This window comes from Parasteatoda tepidariorum, chromosome 6, assembly GCF_982258835.1.
Source record: "Parasteatoda tepidariorum strain Cologne lab strain chromosome 6, Ptep-v5.0, whole genome shotgun sequence".
In the NCBI taxonomy this organism is placed as follows: Eukaryota; Metazoa; Arthropoda; class Arachnida; order Araneae; family Theridiidae; genus Parasteatoda; species Parasteatoda tepidariorum.
The window spans coordinates 49,568,052-49,591,403 of NC_141760.1; the positions used below are offsets into that span (position 1 = coordinate 49,568,052).

Here is a 23,352-nt window from a genome sequence, read left to right on the forward strand (position 1 = left end):
AACTTTTGATAGGGACTATTTCTGAAATTCGTTTGGTTAAAAGTTAAAGGAACAACCATTTTTTTTCTGCATTGATCAAAGAAATATTCTGCAAATATATATAGTAATTTTAATGTGTTTAACACTCTTATTATTCACAAGTGTTATTCTTAACATTAATCACTATTTAAGAACATAACACAAGTTAGCACTTATTAGTTTGAGCTACACTAATAAGGCCACAAACAGACACCAGAAGAATTTTAAACGTATGAATGCTGAATAAATATATAATGTTGAATAATGTTAATGCCAATTAAGAAAGCATAGGAATAAATTTAAACAAATAGCATTGCTTATAGAATGTTCTCATAAACAATTTACTGAGAGCTATCTCGATTACCCTTCAATGTCTTCTAATATAAATCCATTCAAAAGTTAGGGGCTGATACTTAACATATCAAGGTCTTCAAAACATGGTGCTAAGGAAAAGGTGATTGCTCCGGGCCTAAGAAGCATCTTTTAATTATATATTTGATCACTTTATTTCAAAAAACGTTATTAATTTTCTTTTGGAATTTAACTTTTATGTATTAAGATAAGGAATAAAAAAAAAGCCTTTCAACATTTAGATAAATTTGGTATTTTCTAGATTTAACAAAATTTCTTTGAAGGTGTACTCGAAGGTTTTGAAATTTAAATTAGTTTTAACTGTATTTGCATGTGCCTGTTAATTATATTGCTGAATAAAAAGAATTTTAATGCTGACTTTTTATATTTCTATTTTTCATTTTTCTTCTTAAAAACTAATAACAGAAATTTAAATTTCAAACAAACATTTTTGTAATGTAATTCAATCTTTGAATTAGCTAAGAGTTGATTCATTTGTTTTTGATGCATGCATGCATATGTATTTTTAGATCAATAAACTATCCATAGAACATAATGCAGCTCTATGCCTTAGTAAAGAGGCACGAAGATGGATTAGTTGTGTTACAAAAGAAGTTAGAGTTATAAAAGACAGCAAAGAAGAATTGAGAAAACTTCTTGCCCAAGCGGGTGACAAGGTAAGTTCTCTTTTGTCTAGCAAGCTTTGGTAGTACTTTGTTAGTCTACTGCTCATGGAATTTTTTCATTTATTTAGTGCAAAGTTCTTATCTATACTCATGCTGCTAATTTACCAGAATATTTTTTCTTAATTTATATTTAAATATTCTTATAGACGATATTTAAATATAGAATATTTTTAAATATTCTTATATTTAAATATTTTTTAAATCTGTATGTATGTTTTTTATAAAGTTTTAAGGAAATTTTATAAATGATTGATTTTTTTAATATTTGTGTAATTTGTGTTGCATAATTTCATATTTTGTTTTTCCAGCCTCCTTATACCTTGCAAAGTGATCAGATTGGACCACAAGCAGAACTGGAAGCAAGGATTGATGAATTACGTCAAATCATACGAAAATCTCAAGTAAGACCATGTGATTTATCATATAGTTGACTAATGCTAGTTGGAATATCGAATCACCAAATATTGAAAAGTTTTTTTCTTTTTAAGAATTGTTCTATTTTGTTTATTTTCCAATTTATTTACATACTTGAAAGTTTCTGACACAAAATATTGTTTTTGACACAGTTGTAAGATTTCTAAAATCTTACTTGAAAATCATGTTTTTTGTAATAATTTTTACAAACTATGTGCACAAGATTTAAAAGAAAATATTGATAAATAAATAATAGCCTCTTTTTTTTATATTTTTTTTCATTCACTTTATAAAATGTGTGAATGTCTACTAATAAGATATTAAGTTTATGGTTTGATAAAGATTAATATAATTTATTGATCCTTTCTTTAAAAGTCGTTTATTGGGAAATGATTAACGGGCTTTATTTTTTATCAAGTTATAAGTTTTGTCAGTTAAACATCGGATATGTTAATTTTTTTAGCCTTTTTTCTTTCATTTAAAAATTATGAGTATAATGAGCTTTTTATAACTTTGTTTTCAGTATTTTGAGATAATTCAAGCTCTTTTTTTTCAAATGTTATTTACTATCAGTGAAATCTTAATTTTCTTTAGTACTAAGGGAAAAGAACTTTTTATTAATAATTTGTTTAGTGGTTGGTACTATTAAATTTTGTTTTCATACTTATAAGTTTAATTTTAGTTATTACTGTTTGTTAGAGACTATGGTGATTTAGTATATTGTTTACAAACTTGGAAGGAATGTAGAACATGTAATAAGAATTTAAAACTTAACAGCATTCTATGGCCAGAAATGTCATTGCACTCAACCAAAGGTGTTGGCTATTTGTGCAATTTTAAACTGTTCTTTTCTTTATTGGAATAAAAAGATTTGGTGGCTAACTTAACAAGCTCACCTAGTAGATCACAAAATTCTTAAATTATGATAAAACAACAACAATTTGTTTCTGAGCCCCTATGAATACAATTTGCAACAATTTTTAGAAAATATAAATGTAACATTAAATTACTTTCGATAAATAAAAGCTTTACTTTAAAAACTTTTGAAGCGGAAGTTCTTGATGGGGAAATGCGGCTTGTGGTGTATGTTGGCACTTTTGGGTACAGGCAGTTGTGTAATTCTCAATTTTTATAAAGTACCCTGCCTCCCCTCCAGGTTTGAAATAGCTGTATATCACTCTGAACAATAAATATAAACAAATTTCTGTTATATATGTTGTAAGAAGTTTTCTTTTAATAATCTAGCCTAAATAACCTATTTGAACATGAGTTCCATTTTTTTTCTTAACTTTAGCCTTTTTCACGTGTAATTCAATTGGTAGTTGAACATAAAACTGAACTTTTCTTTCAAATTTTCCCACATTATCCATGCTTAGAAGATTTTACAGAAATGGGATTGTCTTATACAATATTTTAAATACTTCATCTTTAAATTTAGTTTAAATAATAATTCTTAGTAATTTTATTCTTTAATATATTTATTAGCTATATAAATATTATAATTTTAATAGCATTTGTATTAATATAAATTTTAGTTGATATTATATACCAAGATATTTTTTAGACTAGCAAGAAAAAAGCGGAAGCTCGTCTAGAAGCTATGAAAGAAGCTGGTGGTATGTATTTTAAGGTTATTTAAAATGTTGAACTAATATGAACATATTTACAGGGTATCTTCGCATTTGGAAAGTCATGCAAAATCATGGAAAGTCATGGATTTCAACATTGCACAAAATTTGTCATGAAATGTCATAATTTCAACTATTTTTTCAAAAAAAAAAAAAAAAAAAAATGGAATGGCATGGATTTAAGTTGCCGAAAATCTAATTTTTAAAATGAAATTTACAAATTAGATTTCTATTCTACAATTGTTACTTCCATTTACAAATTAGATTAACATTTCCTTCCCAATTTCACAGTGCTCTGATGTTCCAAACATCTGAATTTGTTACAAAATCCCCACTTATAATCATATTCTAATAAAATAATAAATCTTTTTATCCTGTTCTTTAAAATTTTGTGGAGAAAATAGTATTTTCGGTAAGTCACGAAAAATTCTTTGAATTATTTATGAAAAGTCATGGATTTTAAAATCTAAATTGTAGCAGATACCCTGTATTTATTAACAGATTGTTTAATAGCTGAAATGAAACTTTTTATTATTACTATTTTATTTAATTTTATTTCTGTTTTTTATAACTTCATTTAATTTCCATAAACTTAATTTACTAGTGACTTTGAAACTAATATGAATTTTATTTATACAATCAGTTATTTATTAAATTTAATGAATCAGTTTCGCTAAAAAATATTACTATCTCTAAAATAACAAAATTTATGCAGTGTTTCAAACAGCTAAAAGGCAGATGTGCTGAATTTTCTTAATTTATTTATTAGATGTAATTTCTTTGTCTCATTTTGCCCACAGTTTATTTGAGCTGTATGACTATTACTTTTTGTTAATTAATTAATTTGCAATTTGGTCTTGATGTAATTTAGATATTTTATAGTTGAAGAGAAGTAAAAAATTTCTAGCTTAATTTTTTTTTAATGTTTTTTTAAAAGTAGTTTTCATTGTTAACATTTCCACTTTTTGAGTGTTAAATATTTAAAGGAATGTTTTACAAATGATTTATGATTTTTAATTTGTTACTTAAAATCAATATCAGTAATATATATTATTTCATTATTGAAAATAATAACGCTAAGATTCATTTAATATTTATAAGGTATCAGACAAAGTGAACCGAAATAAAATGGTGTTTACCTCAAAGCAAAATTTTATTTGTTGTTAGCATCTGTTAAACATGATTTAAATTTTTTTTGTAATATATTTGAAATTTCTTTTATATAGTACTGTTTTTAAATAGTACTTTTGTCATTGACCAAAGCAAGGATTAAGGATTAGTGAATTAAGGCGTGATTAATTAGAAAGCGATTTTGAAATTAAGAAAAGTGGCAACAGAATGATAATTAAGTATGGAAACTAATGTGCAAATGATGAATTTTTATTAGTCGTAAAGTTTTATTCATTATCATGATTTATTTCAAAACATTAACTACTACAACTAAAAGACAGTTTTTTTTTTATCAGCTGTGAAAAAATAGTCTTGTTTCATTTTTAAGAACATTTTAAAACTCTGTTTTCTTGAAATAAGATTTTGAATTAATTAAATTTATATTAACTGTTAGTTCTTGCTTACAATTGTACTTTATTACAATTATGTTTATATATTTTATTTAGTTAATATGGAAGAATGGGTAAGAAGTTCTGAAAGTGATTCAGTGAGTGTCACAGAAGCTCCTGCAGAGATCTTTAGTCGATCGGGTACAGTTACTTCACGAAGTAGCCGCCAAAGTTATCAATCAGAAGTAAGATTATGTGATTAAAGTCTTTTTTATGTTAATATTGTGCTTAAGTAAGTTCTAAGTATCTAATAAACAAATAATAAAACAATGCATCATAATGAATAAAGCATTTACTATTGATCAATCTTTTGAATACAGAGCTTTTTATTTTGCGTGACATTTTGGTGTATCTGTTGTACTGACAGTGTAAAAAAATTCATGTAAAACATGACAAAAATTTGCATGTTTGAATAAATATTGCTAAGATCATTTCAATGTTGTTGACATATGCCTGTTTAGGCAGAGAGGTGCGATTGTTCTTGTTTTCCACTAGTGCCATCTATGGCCAAGATTTAGACTTCTGTCGCACCCATACGTACATCCGTTTATAGGGCGGGCCCATTCATACATCCATTCATTCATCAACATATTGTAATTTTGACCTGAATCAGAGACAATCCACCTCCAATCCAGTACCCTCAGAGATATTGCTTTGTTATGGTAACATGGAGGTCTTCGCGAGTCAGCAGATTTAACATGCATCAGTCACCACTTTGGCTGGCGGGATTCAAACCCACGACATGGGCCCAGCGCCCTACCAACCAGGGTATCCCAGCCTTTGAGCATTTCAATATTTAAGATATTTGAACAGTTTCTAAAGTTGTATAGTTTGTTAAAAAAAAACGATTGCAAGTCTTTAAAAGGAAATGCAAGTCATGTGACTGTGTTTTCTACATTAATGGTCTTTCTATAGGAAAAATGCAAATTTCTGGACTCAATCTCAAACTTAATAACTTACTTTTACTATTTTAATAATGCATTTTAAGTGGTTTTTATGTATTGAACTGGAAAAAAACATTTTGTGATAATTAAAATAACTCTTTTTATGACAAAATACAGCCATGTATCAAAAATTTTTAGTCAGATATATCATGTAAAAATAATAAATAAATATGTATTAATATTTGTTCATAGCAGTTTAAGATATTTTTGTCAAATAATTGCATGTTTATCATGCAGTTAGCTTGTGCCACTAAAAATGTGAGACCTACTGAAACATTATTTTTAGTGAAATTATGAAAAGTGTATTAAAATGTTTATATTAATGCAATTATTCTGTCACAATTCTATATATATATTTTTTTGACTTTGTAAAACTTTTTTCTTTAATTAGTTACCTCTAAAATATTGATTTAAAGCAATGTTGTTTTCATAGGGTTTTGATGGCAGTGTTGAAGTGAATGATGCTGCTTTCTATGACAGTGACACAGCAGAGCCTGCAAATGCTTCTATGGAGGCAGAAATCGAAGCACCTTACATGCCTGATCTAACTTCCGCTGTTGATGTTGTAGCAGCCGTGCAAGAGGCTTGGGATGCTGCAGCAGAAACTGAAGAGATTGAAGAGCCTGAACCAGAACCACTTTCAGCAAAGGAGAGTCTTGTGAATGGAGAGGTTTCTGCTCCAGCTCCTGGTCAAAGATGTGTTGCATTGTTTTCGTATGAGGTAAATTGTTTGCTTATTTTTATCTATTGAAAATTTGTTTTTTTTTATATAAAATTTACTTTGTTCAGATAATACATTACTTAAGTTTTGTGTCCTCCTTCAAAATATTATTTAATTAATCATTAAAAGTCTTATTCTGTTAAACTAACAATTGGTTACAAAGCTTGAGAAAAAAGTAAAGAAAGGTTTTATTTAAAATTAAAGTTTTCAAAATAAATTTGCATTCTACTTTTATTGGTTTTGTTTTCTCCTTCAAAAGTATTACTTATAAAGTCTTTCTGTACTAACTAATAATCAGTTACACAGCACATTAAAAAATAAAGTAGACATTATATTTAAAATAAGTTTTTAAAATTTATTTGCATTTTACTTTTGATGCTTTTGTGTCATCCTTCAGAAATTTTACTCGTTTATTAAAAGTCTTCCTTAATTGGAATCATAATTTGTAACACAACACACTAAACAATAAAGTGGAAAATATATTTAAAATAAGTTTGAAATTTCACTTGCAAAGTTTTGAAAAATTGAATAGTAAATATTTTAGTTCATCAGACTATTTCCTCTGTACAAATGCAATGATTAAAAGAAATTAGTTGATAAATGCTGTAATTTACAATAACAATTTTGAGTTATTGTGAAAAACAAGATTTTCCTAATCGATCAGCCATGCCCAAAATAAAATGAGAAAGAGGAAACTTTATATTTTTTTACTTCATTAATACAAAAGATATTAATTTAAAAAACATTGAATTTAATATTAATTTTTTGTTCTCTAAATTTTCTTCGTCTTGGAACTAAGTTAAAAAATTTTAATTTTGTTCTCAGATTAATTTTTTTGAGGGACAAAACTTAATATCATTAATTTGATCTAATACTAAATTTTATTTTGAAATAAATTTCCTAAATTAAATTTTATCATAGGTAGGATTAAATAAAACATCTTTCTTTCTCGAATTCTTCAAATACTGCTTACAAAACAGTATAAGGGAAGTAGAAGGAAGTAACAGTATAAGGAAAAAGGTTACTCCTACTTAAACAGAGATGATTCCCCTAATGAAGCTCGATGGCTTAGTGGTAGCACGTCACGCTCCAGTGCCACAGGTCCTGTGTTTGATCCTCTGGCTGGGCAAGGCTGAGTCAGCCTTTCATCCCTTCAGTGGGTCGATAAATGAGTACCAAGCATGCTTGAGAACTAAACACTGGGGGTTTCGCATTTGGCTGACCACCTAACCGTAACATCTGCCCCTGCACCCCAGAGCCCAAGGTCAAGAAAACTGAGATGGGCACAGTAGGCCTTGACCCTCTATAGGCTGTCGCACCACTGAGTTTAGTTTAGATTCCCCTAATGTTGAAATTGTCTTTATTCTGTTTTCAAACTAAATATTTTATTCTTACGTAGATTTATTTTGATAACTATTAAATATGTACAAATGGAATAATTTTTATTTCTAGTTTTTTTTCTTCTTTTCTTTAGTATGTGTCTAAGGAGATCTCTTTGAAATTCTACCATAGCCACAATTAAAAAAAACCTCATTAAAGAAATTTCTGTGATATTTGTATTGAATCTTCACATACCTTCTCAAAGTTTTAACATTAGTTATTGAAATTAAAAATGGGCTTTTTTCTCAGATAATTGCTTCGTATACAATTAATTTGAAACATTAGTTTGTTTTGAATACTAACACAATTTGTGCATTTCTGTTTGCAGGCAACGAATTCTGATGAACTTAGTTTTGTTGAACAAGAAGAGTTAGAATTAATTAATGATGGAGATGGCGATGGATGGGTTATGGTAAGTTAAATTCAAATTTTTTTTTTAATTAAGTATTTAATACCTCTCACCAATAATTTGCATAGCTAAATAGTTAAGATTTTAAAAATATTTAAAACCATATATGCCATTATTAAGAATCTGCTTTTTGCATTGTTACTAAATATTTTCTTGGGTGAAGAACATTTTAAAAGTTTTTAAAATAACCAAAAATTTAATACAAATTTAAAAAAAAGTTGCAGTGGTAATTATGTAAAATAATGAACTTTGAATTTTCTGTGCCTAGAATCTAGAACAATCAGTGAAATTAAACTTGTGTTTTTGCAATAAAATATTTTAGGATTTTCAATTAAAGTTTTTTTTTTATTTAGAATAGATGTGACATTTTATTTATCATCAAGAAATAAAAATGAAAAAAAAAATATAGCAATTGTGGGATTTGGTGTGTAATGAGCAGAGCAACCTAATAATTAAGTTATTTTTTATAAATAAACATGTTTTAATCAATGTGAATTTATCCTTTAAGAGCTGCTATTAAATTTCTAAGTCTACAGCTTTGATTTAAAGTATTAGAATAACTGAAAAATTCTCTTTTTTTTTTGCATTGTGATAATATTTCATTTTTATTTCAACAAAAAAATAAAGCATGGTTATTATTATATCTTTTTTATGGTTATATAGTGGAGGAACTGCAATAAAATTAGTTATTTTATTTATTGTTCTTCTTTTACTGCTTTTATAATTGTATAAAAAAGCCAAGGTTACTATTATATTCACATTATTAATACTTGAAAAGATTTTTCAAATCAAAAGGTTTTTTTCTTCATTGCTATTTATTTAAAAATAATTTGTAAAAGTAAAGTATAACATTTTATTTTATTAAAGTATAAAATAGCTCTGGCGTATGTATTTGCTGTAATTTTGTAAAACTTATCATGAAAATATATCACTTTCCTTGCCACATTGAAAAAAAAAATGTTTTAGATTTTAATTACTGTTATTTTAAGACTAAACTCTGTTACTTTTTTAAAGGCTCGGAACTATCGTGGGGAGGAAGGTTATATACCTCAAAATTATGTTGAAGTTGTAGAATCCCAGAGTACTGAGACTACCTCTCGTCCTCCATTGACTTCATTTTCTTCTGTTGATTATACAATGCGAAATGAAGATAAAGAAGCTGGCATAGATGTTGAAGGTCAACCTATTTCAAGTACAGCAGCATTTATATAATCAATATTAAAATTCAGTATTATCACTTTTATATTAGCCTTACATGATTAGCTTACATTTTAAATTTTAAAAGTAAATGTCATTGTAAAATTTTCAAATATCAGAATTTAAAAAAAAAAAAAAATTGTTGACAAATGACATTGCTTTAAAGCCAAAACTCATGTAACTTAGACAGATACATCATTCTTTTACAGTGGCATAAGTATTGATGAAATATGATTTTTCAAAGTATATACACTGCTATTTGAATGAGTCAACAAAAATGTCTTGTTTCTTGCCTAGAGTCATTGGCGTTGCCTGCTTTAGACTTGCCAAAGGTCATTACTATTTGGAGAGTCATCGGTATTGAATGGGACTGGTAGTTGCAAATACTTGCCTTGTGATTATGGCGTGCTGATGACTTGAGAGTACCTCAATATATGCCCCTCTGTTATAGCACATTAATAGTCGCTACAGGGCAACTAAATATAATAAATGACAATAAAAAAATTGTTAGCCAGTCTCAACTTGATTGAAATTTTTTTGTTAAAAATGCACCCGATTTGCATAGTTTTATTTTAATAAATGCAGAATTATTATGAATAATTTAAAATATTCTGAAAATTACTTTATTTTACATTTGTTTCTCGAAATTTTTTCTTTATTTTAGTAATGACCTTCTAATAATTATTATACTTTGAGAATAACCTAAAAAATGCCTTACAGTTTTAATATCAAAAATTTGTACTAATCATTTGAAATTTTTAATACTTTAAAAAGTGGCCGCTGTTAAGAATGCTACGACTAGCTACTGCCCCAGTAGAAAATTTTTTTAAAATTTTTCCTGTACCCTGTTCTTAATTTTTCACTACATTGAGATCATCAACCTTTTAAAGATCAGAGACAGGCATAGGTATAAAAAAAGATTTTGCAAATTTTTTAATTCACATTTTTTCCAAGAGGACATTTACATTAAAAATATATGACCCCTCCCTTTTTCTTTTTCTTTTTTTCTTCTTGATTTACCCAAAAATTTTACAAAATGATATCGAATAATGTAGCTTATATTCCAGAAAGGAATTTTTTCATCATTAATTAAACATTTAACCCTTTGGTTGCTATAGGGTCGTAGAAACTTGAAAAAACCGAGAATGTCAGTGAATAATGCTTTTTATCAAATCAAAACCTTAGAAAATTCAGCTACAAATTTTGTCATAATTAAAAAAAAGAGAAACCTAAAAATTTATAGTATAACAAGAAGCTGATAAGTTTTTGAGTTAATGAGTAAAATTTATGCAGTATATATATGTAATGTAGTACAGAACCTCTTATCCGGAAATCAGAAAACCGGAACAAAATCCGATAAATTTTCCCGACATTTAAAAAAAATAAATTTTTTTTTCCTCATAAGATTTTAGGATTTTTCTTTCTTTTTTAAAAGATGTTTACCTGACCATCATTTTAGAAACAATCATTAGTGTAATATGTGTAATACTTTATCGTTTTTTCTTCTTTTTAAGATTATTTATAAATATTTTTTTTTAGTTCAGTTTGACAATAAAAAAACGACTTTTTGTAACGATTCAGAAAACCGGAAAAATCAGTTATCCGGAATAGCGATGGTCCCGATTGTTTCGGATAATCGGTTACCTACTGTGCGTATATATATATATATATATGCTAAGTAGTTAAATTTATTTATATTTTCTTAATTTTCTTTAAATTAGAATATTCATTCGTACAAAAACCTTTTTTAATAAAAATTTCTTGTTGAATTTTTTTTAATCTTATATATAACCATACTTGCGGTTTAATGGTAATAATTGTCTGAAAAAAATCTAGTATCGATCTCTATATTTAACTGTAGTTTTTAATTACTAGTAAAATATATGATGGCTGTTCGACTGATTTGACTCGATAATTTAAACTATATTTGAGTTCTTTTAAATTATCTAGTTCTTCTGCAAAATGTTGCTTTATATCTCTCATAATGAATTAATTCCCTATTATAAAATGTACATTAAACTTTTACTTAGTAAGATTTTCTTGCTTTTAAAATGCATAACTTAAAAATTTTCTATGAAAACATAAGTTTCATGGCCTATTTAATAAAACATTGTTTTTCCGATAAAATATTTGAAAGTATAGTAAATATATGATCTATTTTATTGATATTTAATAGATAATTGGGTTAATTCAAGTTTGAAATTAAGCTAAAATTCTTGCCTTAGTTAGAAAATTTTTTATGTGGTGTGCTGCTATTTTGTTAAAAAATGTTTGCTTGCAATGAAATATCATGCTATTTAGGATTAAATTTTTGTCGCAAATCAAATAAAAATTCTATAAAGTATTCGACTATCTCAAAAAGAAAATTTTACAAGTTCATCTGTTTCAGCATTTTGTTCTACATAATTGACTTCATTAAGTATTTTAAGTTTAGTTAAAAAAAATATAGAATAATTTAAAAATAAATTTGTATGCCATAATTTATAATGTAATCCTAAAATTTGTCGATGAAATATGCCTTTCATTAAACAATTACTGTAGTGTTCTCTATTCTTTGAGTATATAAAATAAGTTACGTTTTGCAGATGATGTGAATACTGAAAAAGAAGTTAGCGAGCTTACTTCACAAGAGATACAAAGACCTTTGGATTTGCCTTCTGCTGAGCGTTAGTATTTTATTAATTTTTTTCATTTTTATGAATTATTTTATTTTCTCTTTTAATATTTGATTTAAATAAAGTGTTACTTCTGTTTAGTATTTTTTTGCTCTTGCTCCAAAAGCTTAAAACTGAACTAATTTTTGTGCATTCTTCATTTTTAAAATTTTGTTTAAATTCTTAGAAAACCTCTTGTTATAAATATTTATGTGAAAACCATGAGAAAAAATAAATACAGACTCTAAGAGAATGTGAAAATGCATAATTTATGGTTAATTTGCTTATTTATTCTGAGATATCTTAGACAATTTGTGTTTTACATCTGAAGAAATTATGTTTAAATTTTATAAATGTATTTTTTATTTGTTATTTTAAAGTTACTTAAAGAAAATTGGAATAATTAACAACATGAAGAAATTACCAACTTTGAATCTGTTGTACAGACATTCAAACTTTTTTTTTGTTCTGTATAGTCAGACAAAAAAAGAAAAAAAAAAGCCTCCCCCCTTTTTTTTGTTTTTGAAAATCAATTAAGTAGTTTCTGAGAAAGGTTTGTCAAAATTTGTTGTGCTGTAATATAAAATTTCGCACTTTTTAAATATTTAATTACATTTAATTGTTTTTTAAAATTTATTTTTACTTGTGGAAATAAAGGTAAAACGCTCTCATAAAAATACATAGAAATGTATTGACTTCACCATCTGCTTTTTGGATCTAGTCATTGATGTTATTTATTACACTCTTAATTAAAGAATCATTCTAGGTGTAGCTGTTTGTCAAGCAATCTATGATTATGAAGCTACCTGTGATGAGGAAATAAGCTTCTTTGAAGGACAAATTATTAGAATTATTCGAAAAGTTGTCTCAGATGTGGATGATGGTTGGTGGGAAGGAGAGCTGGATGGTGAAATAGGTCTTTTTCCTTCTTTAGTCGTTGAAGAATTGAAAGAAAATGGAGAACCCTTGACACCTTTGACTCCTATGGTATTTATATTAAATTTTGCGTATTCAAATTAAATGTTTATTTCTGTAATCATAATGACTGTTTAACCATTGCAATTGCTATGAATTAATACACATTTTTATATATTTTTTTCAACAGTAGACAATACTAATGAAGTACTATAATATTTTTAGTGAAAAGATTCACCAGAAGATGGTACTGTAATACTGATGTAATGACAGATTTTAAATTAAAAACTAATTTATATGTCGATTGTATATGTTAACTAAAAATTTTGATCAGTTAGCTTCTTTTAAATTGGTAGTCCAATTACACTTTGAATTTAGATGCTTATCAACTAGTTTGTATTATTGAATTATGGTCGTAAATATATTTTGTAGGTATTTGTAAAATTTACGCGATATTTATAAGTGGATGTTTTTTTAAATGTAATTTACTATCATTCATGCACATTATAGATTTTTAGTATTTGTTCTATTTTCTGAATCTTTTCCAAAGCTCAAAATTTATGCATAATTGCAGCATATTTTTGTCTGTATATTATTGCAATTTTTTATAGTAGACTTTTTCTAGTTTCTAAGTTACAATGCAGGTTATTCTTATGTTTATAAGACACATTTTAACTAATTAAAACACATGCACAAGTGATTTTTTGAAATTAATCAGCGAAGTGGCTTATTTCAGACTGTATTTTAATATTTCAGTTTAATGTCTGATAACTTGGATATATTTTTAGTCGTGGTTATTCAAATTCTGTTAAAAGTATCACTTTTTTCAAGTTTAACCAGAAAACGAGAAAGACCTTATACAAGATGGACGGATTTTGTAGAAGCAGCTCTGAAGACATTGGCCATAGCTTCTGATTGGGTGCATTGAAGATAGCTTACTCAGACGGCCTTGACCCAAAGTAGTTTGTTCAGAAAAAAAAGATTTTAATTTAGTTAACGTTCTGCAGAATGTGAAAATTTTTTGCTGATTGTATGGAAATGTGTTTAAATGTTTTGTGTAAGTATAATCAATTTGTGATTTGTATTTTTTACTTTTTTATTTCAGTCACCTCCAAGTGCTCCACCACCTCCTGCATTCGCTCCTCCTGAAGCAGAATTGGTAATTCCAATAGCTCAGGTTATTCTAACTCAACCTACACCAGAAATTGAAACTGCAGATGGAAATGCACCTCAAAGTAAATATTTTTTTTATGTAGTTTGTGTTATTTAAAACAATATTTAATTTTTATGATTTTTTAAAAAACTAAATACTACCTTAAGTTTCTCACTTTTCAACTTGGTAACTTGCAAATGTCAAAAGTTGTGATCGGGGCATATTCTTTGAGAATTATTGTAGGTAATAGATTGCAATAATCCAGTGGTGTAATTCTTAATTTATAGAATCATTAAATTCATTTTTTTAAAGTAATGTTTGTATGCATATATTAAGAAATAAATTTAAAAAAATTTTCTAATGTTTTTATCCTATTTATTACTAAAAATAAATTTAAAGCTTTTTTTTAAATATTATGTAATCTTCTTTTAAAACAGACTGTTAAGCTATGATTTTTGAATCAATATATTGTTTTGTGTTTTTTTAAATCAAATTTGAATCATCATAATTTATTATAAATATTAATTTTTTTATATGTATTAAATAGGTTTTTATAAATGTTACAACTTATACCACATTTAACAGCCTAAAATTTCTAATTTAAGTTTTTTTATTTTATTTTCAAAGTAATAAAAAAAAGTAAAAAATATTAATAGAAATAGAATCAGTATTAAATATTCAAGTTAAAATTTATATCTTTCAATCACCCAATCAGTATTCATTTTTTTAATTTTTTTTTTTAAGGTTTAGCCTGTGATAGAAAGAATCTATCAAGCTATGATCATAAATGTTATTAATTGATTACATGAAATTTATTAATCTAGCTTTTTATACGTGTTATTATCTATGCCAAATCTAACAATCCAAAATTGCTATATTTTAAAATTTTAATAAGCAATTATTAAACGTTTTATTTTAGAAAATGTTGTTTATATCATTATGCCACAATTATTTCTAGCCCAAAATAAATGTCTAAAAATAATTATTTCCTTTTTCAATTGTGGTTTGTTAGTTTTTGCTATTTTGAAATTACAATAAAAACAAGGTTAAATTTAAAATTTGAGTAAATTTAGGTGCATAAAATTATTTTGTTTCTTTAAAAAACATTGGCATGTTGTACCCAGCTCTTATATTTTAAAAAATAGTTTTGCTTTGCTAAGTAAGTAAAGCTGTCCAATTTTATAATACTTTTTATGTCTTAAGTTTATTAGGAAAATAATTTACCCCATTTAAACAAAGTGCTAAGTAAAATAAGTATCTTTACATTTTGTCATTCAAATTGTGTGTTTGATAAATTTTTGAACAAATGGTATTAAATATGTAAAATAATAAGCATATGATTTCTTATTTCTTCTATTTTCTTTTTAGTTAAGGTAAACATCAAGTAATACTGATTTTTTTTGTCTTTATCATTTTTTTAGTAGCTAAAAAAAATCACATTTTAAAGATTTAAATTTCTTCTCATCTTTGTGTAATTACTATTGATGGATTTTCATAAGCTAACAAATAATATATGTTAGAGATGTATGGGAATCTCTCATTAAGTAATGAAATTTTATGTAATTTATTACAGTTTGGGCTTTTTCAATTCAAATTTTCAGATGTTTGAAAGGAGAAATTTCATTTCCTTTCTTTCTAATGTTAATTTTTTTTTTTTATATCCAGTACTTTAATTAATAAAGAAAAAATATTAATAAAATAAATTGTATTAACAAATAAAATTGTATACTTTTTTTCTGAATTTTATTTTTGTGCTGAATTTCCTAAAAGCTTTTTTAAAAATTTTTTTGAAATAAAATTTTTCATTTCAAGTGTTGACAATTTATGTTAAAAAAAAATAGCCTTTTAAACTGCTTATTTAATTTTAAAATAACTTATTTTTATTTTACTTAGTTAAATTTTTTTCCTTCAAATATGCATTTGTTGTAATTTAAATTACATGATTCTAGCTGTTATGCTAAACATGGATGGAGATTTTCATATAGAATTAAATAAAAACCAACAAAGTCAGTATCAGGATCAGTTTTCAGCATCTGACAGTGAATCCAGTGAACAAACTGCCATGGGTAATCTTACAGAAAAGATTTTAGTTTTCAGTCATGCTCACATAGTGCCTGTGGTTTCTCTTCTCAACTAGAATTTAGAACTCTTTTTTATCAAGAATAAAATACTTCATCACCTTCATTAGTAGATTATATTTGAAAGGCTTATGGCATTATAATATTAAGACACATTTTCAAATTGTTCGGGAGAGTTTGATATAAAACACCAAGATTTTAATGTTTGCTATAAGATGTTTTGTTCTGTTATCTAGATGAAATTCAATTAACTTGTAAAGTATCTTCTGGAAACAACGCAAAAGAAAAGTTTGATGTACTGGTTGCACCTTAGAAAAAGTGTGGCTTATCACTTTAATTGCCCCTAGCCTTTCATTTCAATTATAGCATAAATGCAAGCTTTTGTAGGTCCATTGCATTGCTTAATTGCAAATTTTTTATATTTTTTATTTTAAAGTCAATTTATTAAAAAGTCGCTAAAATTTGCAAGTTATACATTATATATTTTTAAGTTTTAAAAACTTGAAGATAGTTGGCCATTTATGTTGAAAAATATTTAAAAGAATATATATTACTTATACAGAATTTGGGCAAGTACTTTCTATCCTTTATATATATATTTTTTTTAAAAGTTAGATGTTTGTGTGATAGCAAAATTTACACTCTTCTATATAAGGGCAGAATAATTGAAATTAGAAATATACATTTTTTATATAAAATATTGAAAGTAGTGTAATATGCTTTGTAAGTGGCCAATTACTTTTGGACCAAGTTTGAATTCTTGTGAATATTTATTCTAGATACAAAAAGCATGAATTTAAATTGATGCACGTTTACTTTTTTAATAAATAATTATTATATAATTGGTATTTTTGTAGATTTATAAATTCACTAATGTATGCAAATAATAAAGTTGAATGTTTTTCATTTATACAAACAATTATTTATTAATTAATTTACTTTTGTAATTTGCCAGTTTAATTCTTAAAAAATGCTTGTTTCATTTTACTGGATTTTTTCTTGTAGATATAGCTTATACAATTACTTTTAAATTCCATCATTTTTTTCTATGCGAAAAAATAATTTATGCAAGCTAACAATTTATAGTAAAAATAGTTTCTTTTTTGGGTTATAATAAGTTGTATGTTAAAAATAGGTACAAAATAATTATGCCAAAAATGTAGGATTGTCTTTGAATTTCAGCCTCTGAAGAAAATGGAAAATATGTTCCTTTGGTTTCCAGTCCTGATACTCCAGCAAAAACTGTGGTATATTACTTTTTATTATTCTCACAGTTTCTGTGTTAATATATATATATATCAAAGCTTGAATAATTTAGGCTTACTGATGTTTCATATAAATGTTGTGACTAACAGAAATTATTATTTTTTATTGTTGGGAATAAAAATTTGATCATATATATATATATATATATATATATATATATATATCAAAAAAATTTATATCTGTATGTAAATTATATTTGTTTTAAGTGGGAATAAGCAGTTTAGTTTTCTTTCAAACTAAATTAGAAGTAGTTTTTTTTTGTCTTTATATAAATAAAATATTTGTTTAATAAGCATAATTTTTAGTTGAGTTATATTTATTAAGCTTACATTCTCAAATTTCTTTTCACTAATGTTAGAAAATTCTATTATTACAATAATTATAATGCTGTAGAAAAGTATCTGAACTTTCATTTTAGTTTAAGCAATGCATTGTGACAGTGTATTTTGAAGCACTTCTGTCTAATCCTAAATTAAGGAATGGAAACAATTCATTGAACACATTTCAAGGCATATAAATATTTTCTTAAAAAAAAATTAAGTAATAAACTGTTGATAAGTGTGAGAAATGTATTGTAGCTTATCAACAATAAAGTTACATTTGAAAGCTGTTAAAAATTTAAAGTATGCTGACTTAATATTGTTATACTTTAAAAAAAAAAAAAAAGGTTTATCGAAATGGAGCAAAAGTGTGGCAAAATAGCTCCGAAACAAATATAGTTGAATTTCAAAACACCATTTATTGAGTATAGTGATATTCTAAAAAAATGAAACAACTCTAAGAATCCATCTTTATTTGTAAATAAACATAGCGGCAAATGTTGATTACAATCTGAAGTTAGGAAATAAGGGAAGTGCAGTAAATTTTTTTCTAATTAGACTTTCTTTTCGAGTATTTGATCGTTATAAACTAATAATGTTTAATGATATGTCATTTTGTCAAGATATGTTATTTTACAGACAAATACTCGAAATTACTCTTATATTAATCAAAAATGAGTATATGCTTTTTCAATTTTGACCATGTCTCTATACTTAATAATGTGTTCTTGGGTTTTCAAATTAAATTATATTTGTTTTGGACCCATCTTGACACATTTTTGCTAAATTTTGGGGAAACCTTTTTTAGAGTATAATAATGTTGAATGCTGTTTTTCAAAAGAAACATTCTTATTGCTGGGATAATAAAGCTGCTGTAATTGCTGCAAAGTACAAGATGTATTCTAAATCTTAGTGATTCAAGGACTGATTTCCAGATCAGTTCCAAATAAATTTGATAAATTTGAGTTTAAAGTCTTTTCTCCCTTGTGAGTAAACTAAATTTCCCCAACCTTAAAGACCCTATTGCTGATATTAATAGCTGGGGTATTTACTGAATTTCATGTCAATGTGATTTTGCATACATTGGACAAAATAAACGTTCCCTTAAGCTTTGACATAAGGAACACAAAAGATAAGTCCAAAATCAGGGCATTTACCTATCTTCCATTACCCTACATAGCTGTAATTCAAACCACAAGTTTAAGTTTTCTTCTGCTAAAGTCATTTAACACTATTCATCATCTACTGATCTTGATTTCTGGCAATTACTCCTAGAAATCAAATTAGTATTTTAATCAAATCATATTTTAAAAAATTCAAGTAATATAGCTATTGATTTTTCTACTATCTCATTTTCCCAATATTTGGAGATTTATTCTAATGTAATGTTTGCACCGTGTTTTTCCTGCCAAGCCCTCTCACATCTGTTCTTTTTCATCTCCCTTTTATTATCTTGTTCAAACTTGTTCCTCTGTCTCTAGTTTAATTTATATATCTAATATAAAACCATGTGTAATTATGTCCATTATACCTTTTACTAGAAATCTCCATTGAGAAATCACTATATTATTTTTAATGAGATAAAAGTGATATAAATCAATTATATTTGTAGCCCGGCAGGAAAAAATGTTATTTCTGCTAAGAATTTTTTTTTGTTGCTTTATCTGCTGTTTTTTGCTGTTTATGTAAAAAATTAACAATATTTATATTTTAATGTAAACAGTGCATCTTGACAATACTTTAGAAACAGGCATTTATATTCAAAATAAAAGAAGATACATGGAAATTGAATTCGCTAACAGAATAAATTTCAAAACATACTAACTGTTTTTTAAAGAAAAAGAAATATGCTATTGAAAATTTGATAGTATGAATATTAATGATCACATACTGAATTACAAAAATATTTTTTTCTTACTTACTACTCAAATTTAATTTAATGCAGCGAAGTCTATCTATTTATTATTTTTTTTACCCTATAATCGTTTTCACTTAACTCTGGGTGCAATCTGTTTACTTTCCCACCTGGAAAATCTGCTTTCCCTCTTGTTATTCAATAGGAATATTCTGTCTGACCTACAAATTTTTGTACAAATCTGTTCTTGTAGCAAATCGGTTACAGCACTTTTCTAATTATAAATTTGGGTTACTCCTTCTATATTTGCATCAGATACATGAATCTTATGTAAAGTAATAGTTTTTTTGGTATTTTCTTATACTGCATTTTATGTATGCAATCGGTTGTGAGATTCTTAAATTTTCTTTCTCAGACTTATTATTGCCAATGAAAGACCATAGGGGTAAAAAGTGATGACCTGTATTTCTTAAGAATTTTACTTTTTTTCTATTTAAAATGACATTTATTTTTAATTGTTGTATTATTAAATTATTTATTATATGTTAGCTACAACGGCAATTGAGCCATTAAAGTTCCAGCTTGCCTGTACTTTATAATTCTACAAGAAGAGTTAGATAGTGCTTGGCACTCTTAATCTGCTAGCGTTGGCTGACCAGAGTCCCATGAAAAACTTAATGCTGCATTTGTAATACTAATATGGTATAAATGGACTTGACTATCATGTTTTGTCAAGAGTTTATTAAATAGAATAGCAACAGTGTGCAGAAAATATGAAGCAACTTTGGTTCCACAGTGACATATAATGAACTAAATCATACATATGATATTATTAAATAGTATTTGAAAGTATACTCCATTGGTAAATATGTTTAAAAAATGTAAATCTGTTTATTTCTAAGCAACAAAAAGATTATCACATTCACTCCAAAGTTCACAATTTGAGAAGGCTGCTTGCAAAAGTTTTACTTTTTAGTTCTTTGAAACATATACTTAAAGATTTAAAAGAATTATGTTTAAAATAAACCTGAAATAATTGTTTTCAATGTTAATTCCATTATTTGTGCTCAAATATAATAGCATTAGTTAATGTATCAGAGTTATTAAATAAATAAATTAAGGTTTCTCAGACTTTTGCTTACATTATGTTAAAGCTCACGATTATTTTGTAGGTAGCATATTACTAATTCGTACCTTTTTTTAAAAATATTTACAGCCGGAAAATGCAGAGGAAGCTAAAGAAGCAGTAGCAGAAGAGGGTACATCAACACCATCACAAGGCACAGACGAATGTCCGACAGTAGTTGTTACAGCCATCACTGGAGGAGACACGCCCGTTTCAGATGATGAGGATATGGAATTGAAAGAGAAAGAGGAAGAAGGAAACGCAAAAGAAACTACCCCCAAAGAAAACCCCGAAGAAGTGCCCGATAAATTCGAGTGTACTTTTCCGGATGATGACGTATTTTCAAATCCTCCTGTGCCAAATGATGCGCAAAATCAAAAAGATGCTAAAAAAGAAGACCAATCGTGTGTAGATGTAGAACAGATTAAGATGGATATAAATGGTTCTGACAGTGCCAAGAGTGCTTTTGACGATGCTGGCCAATCATCTGAAACTACTGGATAATTTTGACTTAAAATATTTAGTATCAGTAATCATAAAGGACACTCATAGTATAATGGAATGAAAGTGGCAAACTTATGTGTTCTAGGAATGGCTACTGTACAAGCAAAAGTGGTGTTTTGTTTTCAAATATTTGTCATTACCATTATTTGTTAAAGTTTACGATATTGTTCAGAAATTTTGATTAAATTAAGATATTGTTGAGATTGTCCTTTGATGTTATTAAATACATTCAATAAAATGTATCATTTTCAAGCAGATTAGATGTTAATTATGTATGTGTTTCTGAAAAATCTGATTAGTATGACCATTTTATCCAAATTTAAAGCCACTTTTTAATAACAATCCTTTTGCTCTTTTCATAAAACTGTTTTGTATTCTCAAGTTTTTTAAAATTAATATATTTATCTTTTGAGTCATATAAAATTTTTTTCCTCAATTGTAAAATTTTTTAATGATATATACTACTACAGTTTTGCAATTGTGTGTAATACCCATATTTTCCCCCACTTGTGTACATATAAAGTTTTCTTACTAACTAATAATTATACAAATAGTTTACATTTCTATTGAGTCTAAATCAGTCTTTTTCCCCTCCGTGCTGCTCTGTTTCATTGCCGTCATTTTTTTCTTCACATTTTTATAAAACTCATTTATACTGGGTGAAACTGTGTTTAAGTGCAATTAATATTAATTAGTACATATCTTAATAAATCATTCTTATATGAATAAGTTGCTGGATAAATTTAGTATTTGTTAGTTTTTTTTTTTTTTAAATTAAAAAATAGTATGTACTTGTGACCATGCTCTGAAAGGCCAAATTATTAGAGACAAGACAACCTTTGCTGTTAGGCGTATTTATTTTTGCAAATTTGTGAACTGAAAAAGCCTATATGTTAGATTTAGTAAGATTTGTTAAGCCTGTATGCCATCAGAATTTACTGTTTATGAAAAAGAACCAAACATAAACGAATTGTGATTAATCTCAGATTACAGTAAATTCATGATAATGTGAATATGGTAGGACTGGTGAAAAAATTCAATCTATCAAAATTTCAACTTACTGTTTTGATTCATGACTTTGAAATATCTCATAGTTATTTTAATTAATATGCAATTATTAGAGAATTGAGAATAATTAATATATTAAAGAGAGTTGTAAAAACTTTCTTGAAAGTTTTGCAGATCTTTCTCCTATAAATTGGCTAATTAGTGTAAATTTTCAAGCATTTTTAAAAGATCTTGCATTTTTTTAAATGTGTGGTGTGAACTTTTTACTATTTAATTGTATTTATAAATATTGAATTTTATTTTAAAATGTATAATGCCTTAGTGCCATTTGAAATATTTTGCTGAAAAGGAGGACCAGAATTTTTTTCAAAGTATATATATAGTGAAAAACTAGTTTTCCCTCTTTTCAAAAATGACTCTTTTTTTAATTTTTTTATATTTTTAATTTTCTTCTAAAATGTTATTTGTTTTTCAAATTCCCTAATGATTACTAAGAATTATATTGTAATGTTATAGTTACAAGAATAAAATATTGGTAACGAGAACATTTCTTGCACTTGCAAGGTTAATATTATTAGAACTTATATAGTTGAAAGTATATTCCAAAATGTTTGCACAAAAGCATTGTGTTATAGGGGTACTTGATGTTATGAGAATTATTGCGACTGCAAACTGTGTGTTAGAAAAATAGCAAGGTGCAATTAAATATGCTTTCTATATGGAAAAGAAATGATGCAAACAAAATAATATCTTTTGTGTTTCTGCAAATATATATAACATGGCAGACATAATATGTTGTGATATTTGCTTCCAGATGTAGATTTTAATTTTATAATGTGTATACAAGTAGTTCATTGTGGTTTATGTATATAAATTCTTTAGTGCAATAAAACTGAATTTGATCTCATTTCAGTTATCTTATTTACCATTACATATATTTTTACATGAGACTAATCCCTTTACAAAAGACTTCTTATCTAATGCATATAAAAAGATGCAAATTTTTTATACAATATATATATGTTTATTCAGAGTATCTCTGATTTTATAAGGTCTAGTGCATTGAATATTCATAGCATCTTAAAATAAAGATTACAACTGTAAGATTATATGTAATTGATATTATCCGATTTTTAATGTTTAACTTACATAGCCAGCCTTGTTAT

At 26.3% G+C, this 23,352-nt stretch overlaps 1 protein-coding gene across 2 annotated transcripts in view; it reads left to right on the forward strand.

Annotated features, from left to right (window-relative positions):
* The window catches only part of nwk (FCH and double SH3 domains nervous wreck), a 44,244-nt gene extending 21,151 nt beyond the window's left edge, over positions 1-23,093 (forward strand). Inside the window, exons 11-23 of one of the 2 annotated variants that reach the window (XM_087165828.1) lie at positions 900-1,046; positions 1,364-1,456; positions 3,034-3,085; positions 4,714-4,841; positions 6,034-6,321; positions 8,030-8,113; positions 9,125-9,302; positions 11,893-11,973; positions 12,728-12,948; positions 13,982-14,111; positions 15,979-16,095; positions 17,290-17,354; positions 20,765-23,093. In XM_087165828.1, coding sequence (XP_087021954.1) covers positions 900-1,046; positions 1,364-1,456; positions 3,034-3,085; positions 4,714-4,841; positions 6,034-6,321; positions 8,030-8,113; positions 9,125-9,302; positions 11,893-11,973; positions 12,728-12,948; positions 13,982-14,111; positions 15,979-16,095; positions 17,290-17,354; positions 20,765-21,178 — 1,998 coding nt within the window. In that variant the 3' untranslated portion in view covers positions 21,179-23,093. The remainder of the gene's footprint in view (positions 1-899; positions 1,047-1,363; positions 1,457-3,033; positions 3,086-4,713; positions 4,842-6,033; positions 6,322-8,029; positions 8,114-9,124; positions 9,303-11,892; positions 11,974-12,727; positions 12,949-13,981; positions 14,112-15,978; positions 16,096-17,289; positions 17,355-20,764) is intronic. The other variant, XM_087165829.1, reaches the window with a different exon arrangement.
* Positions 23,094-23,352: the final 259 nt, after the last annotated feature.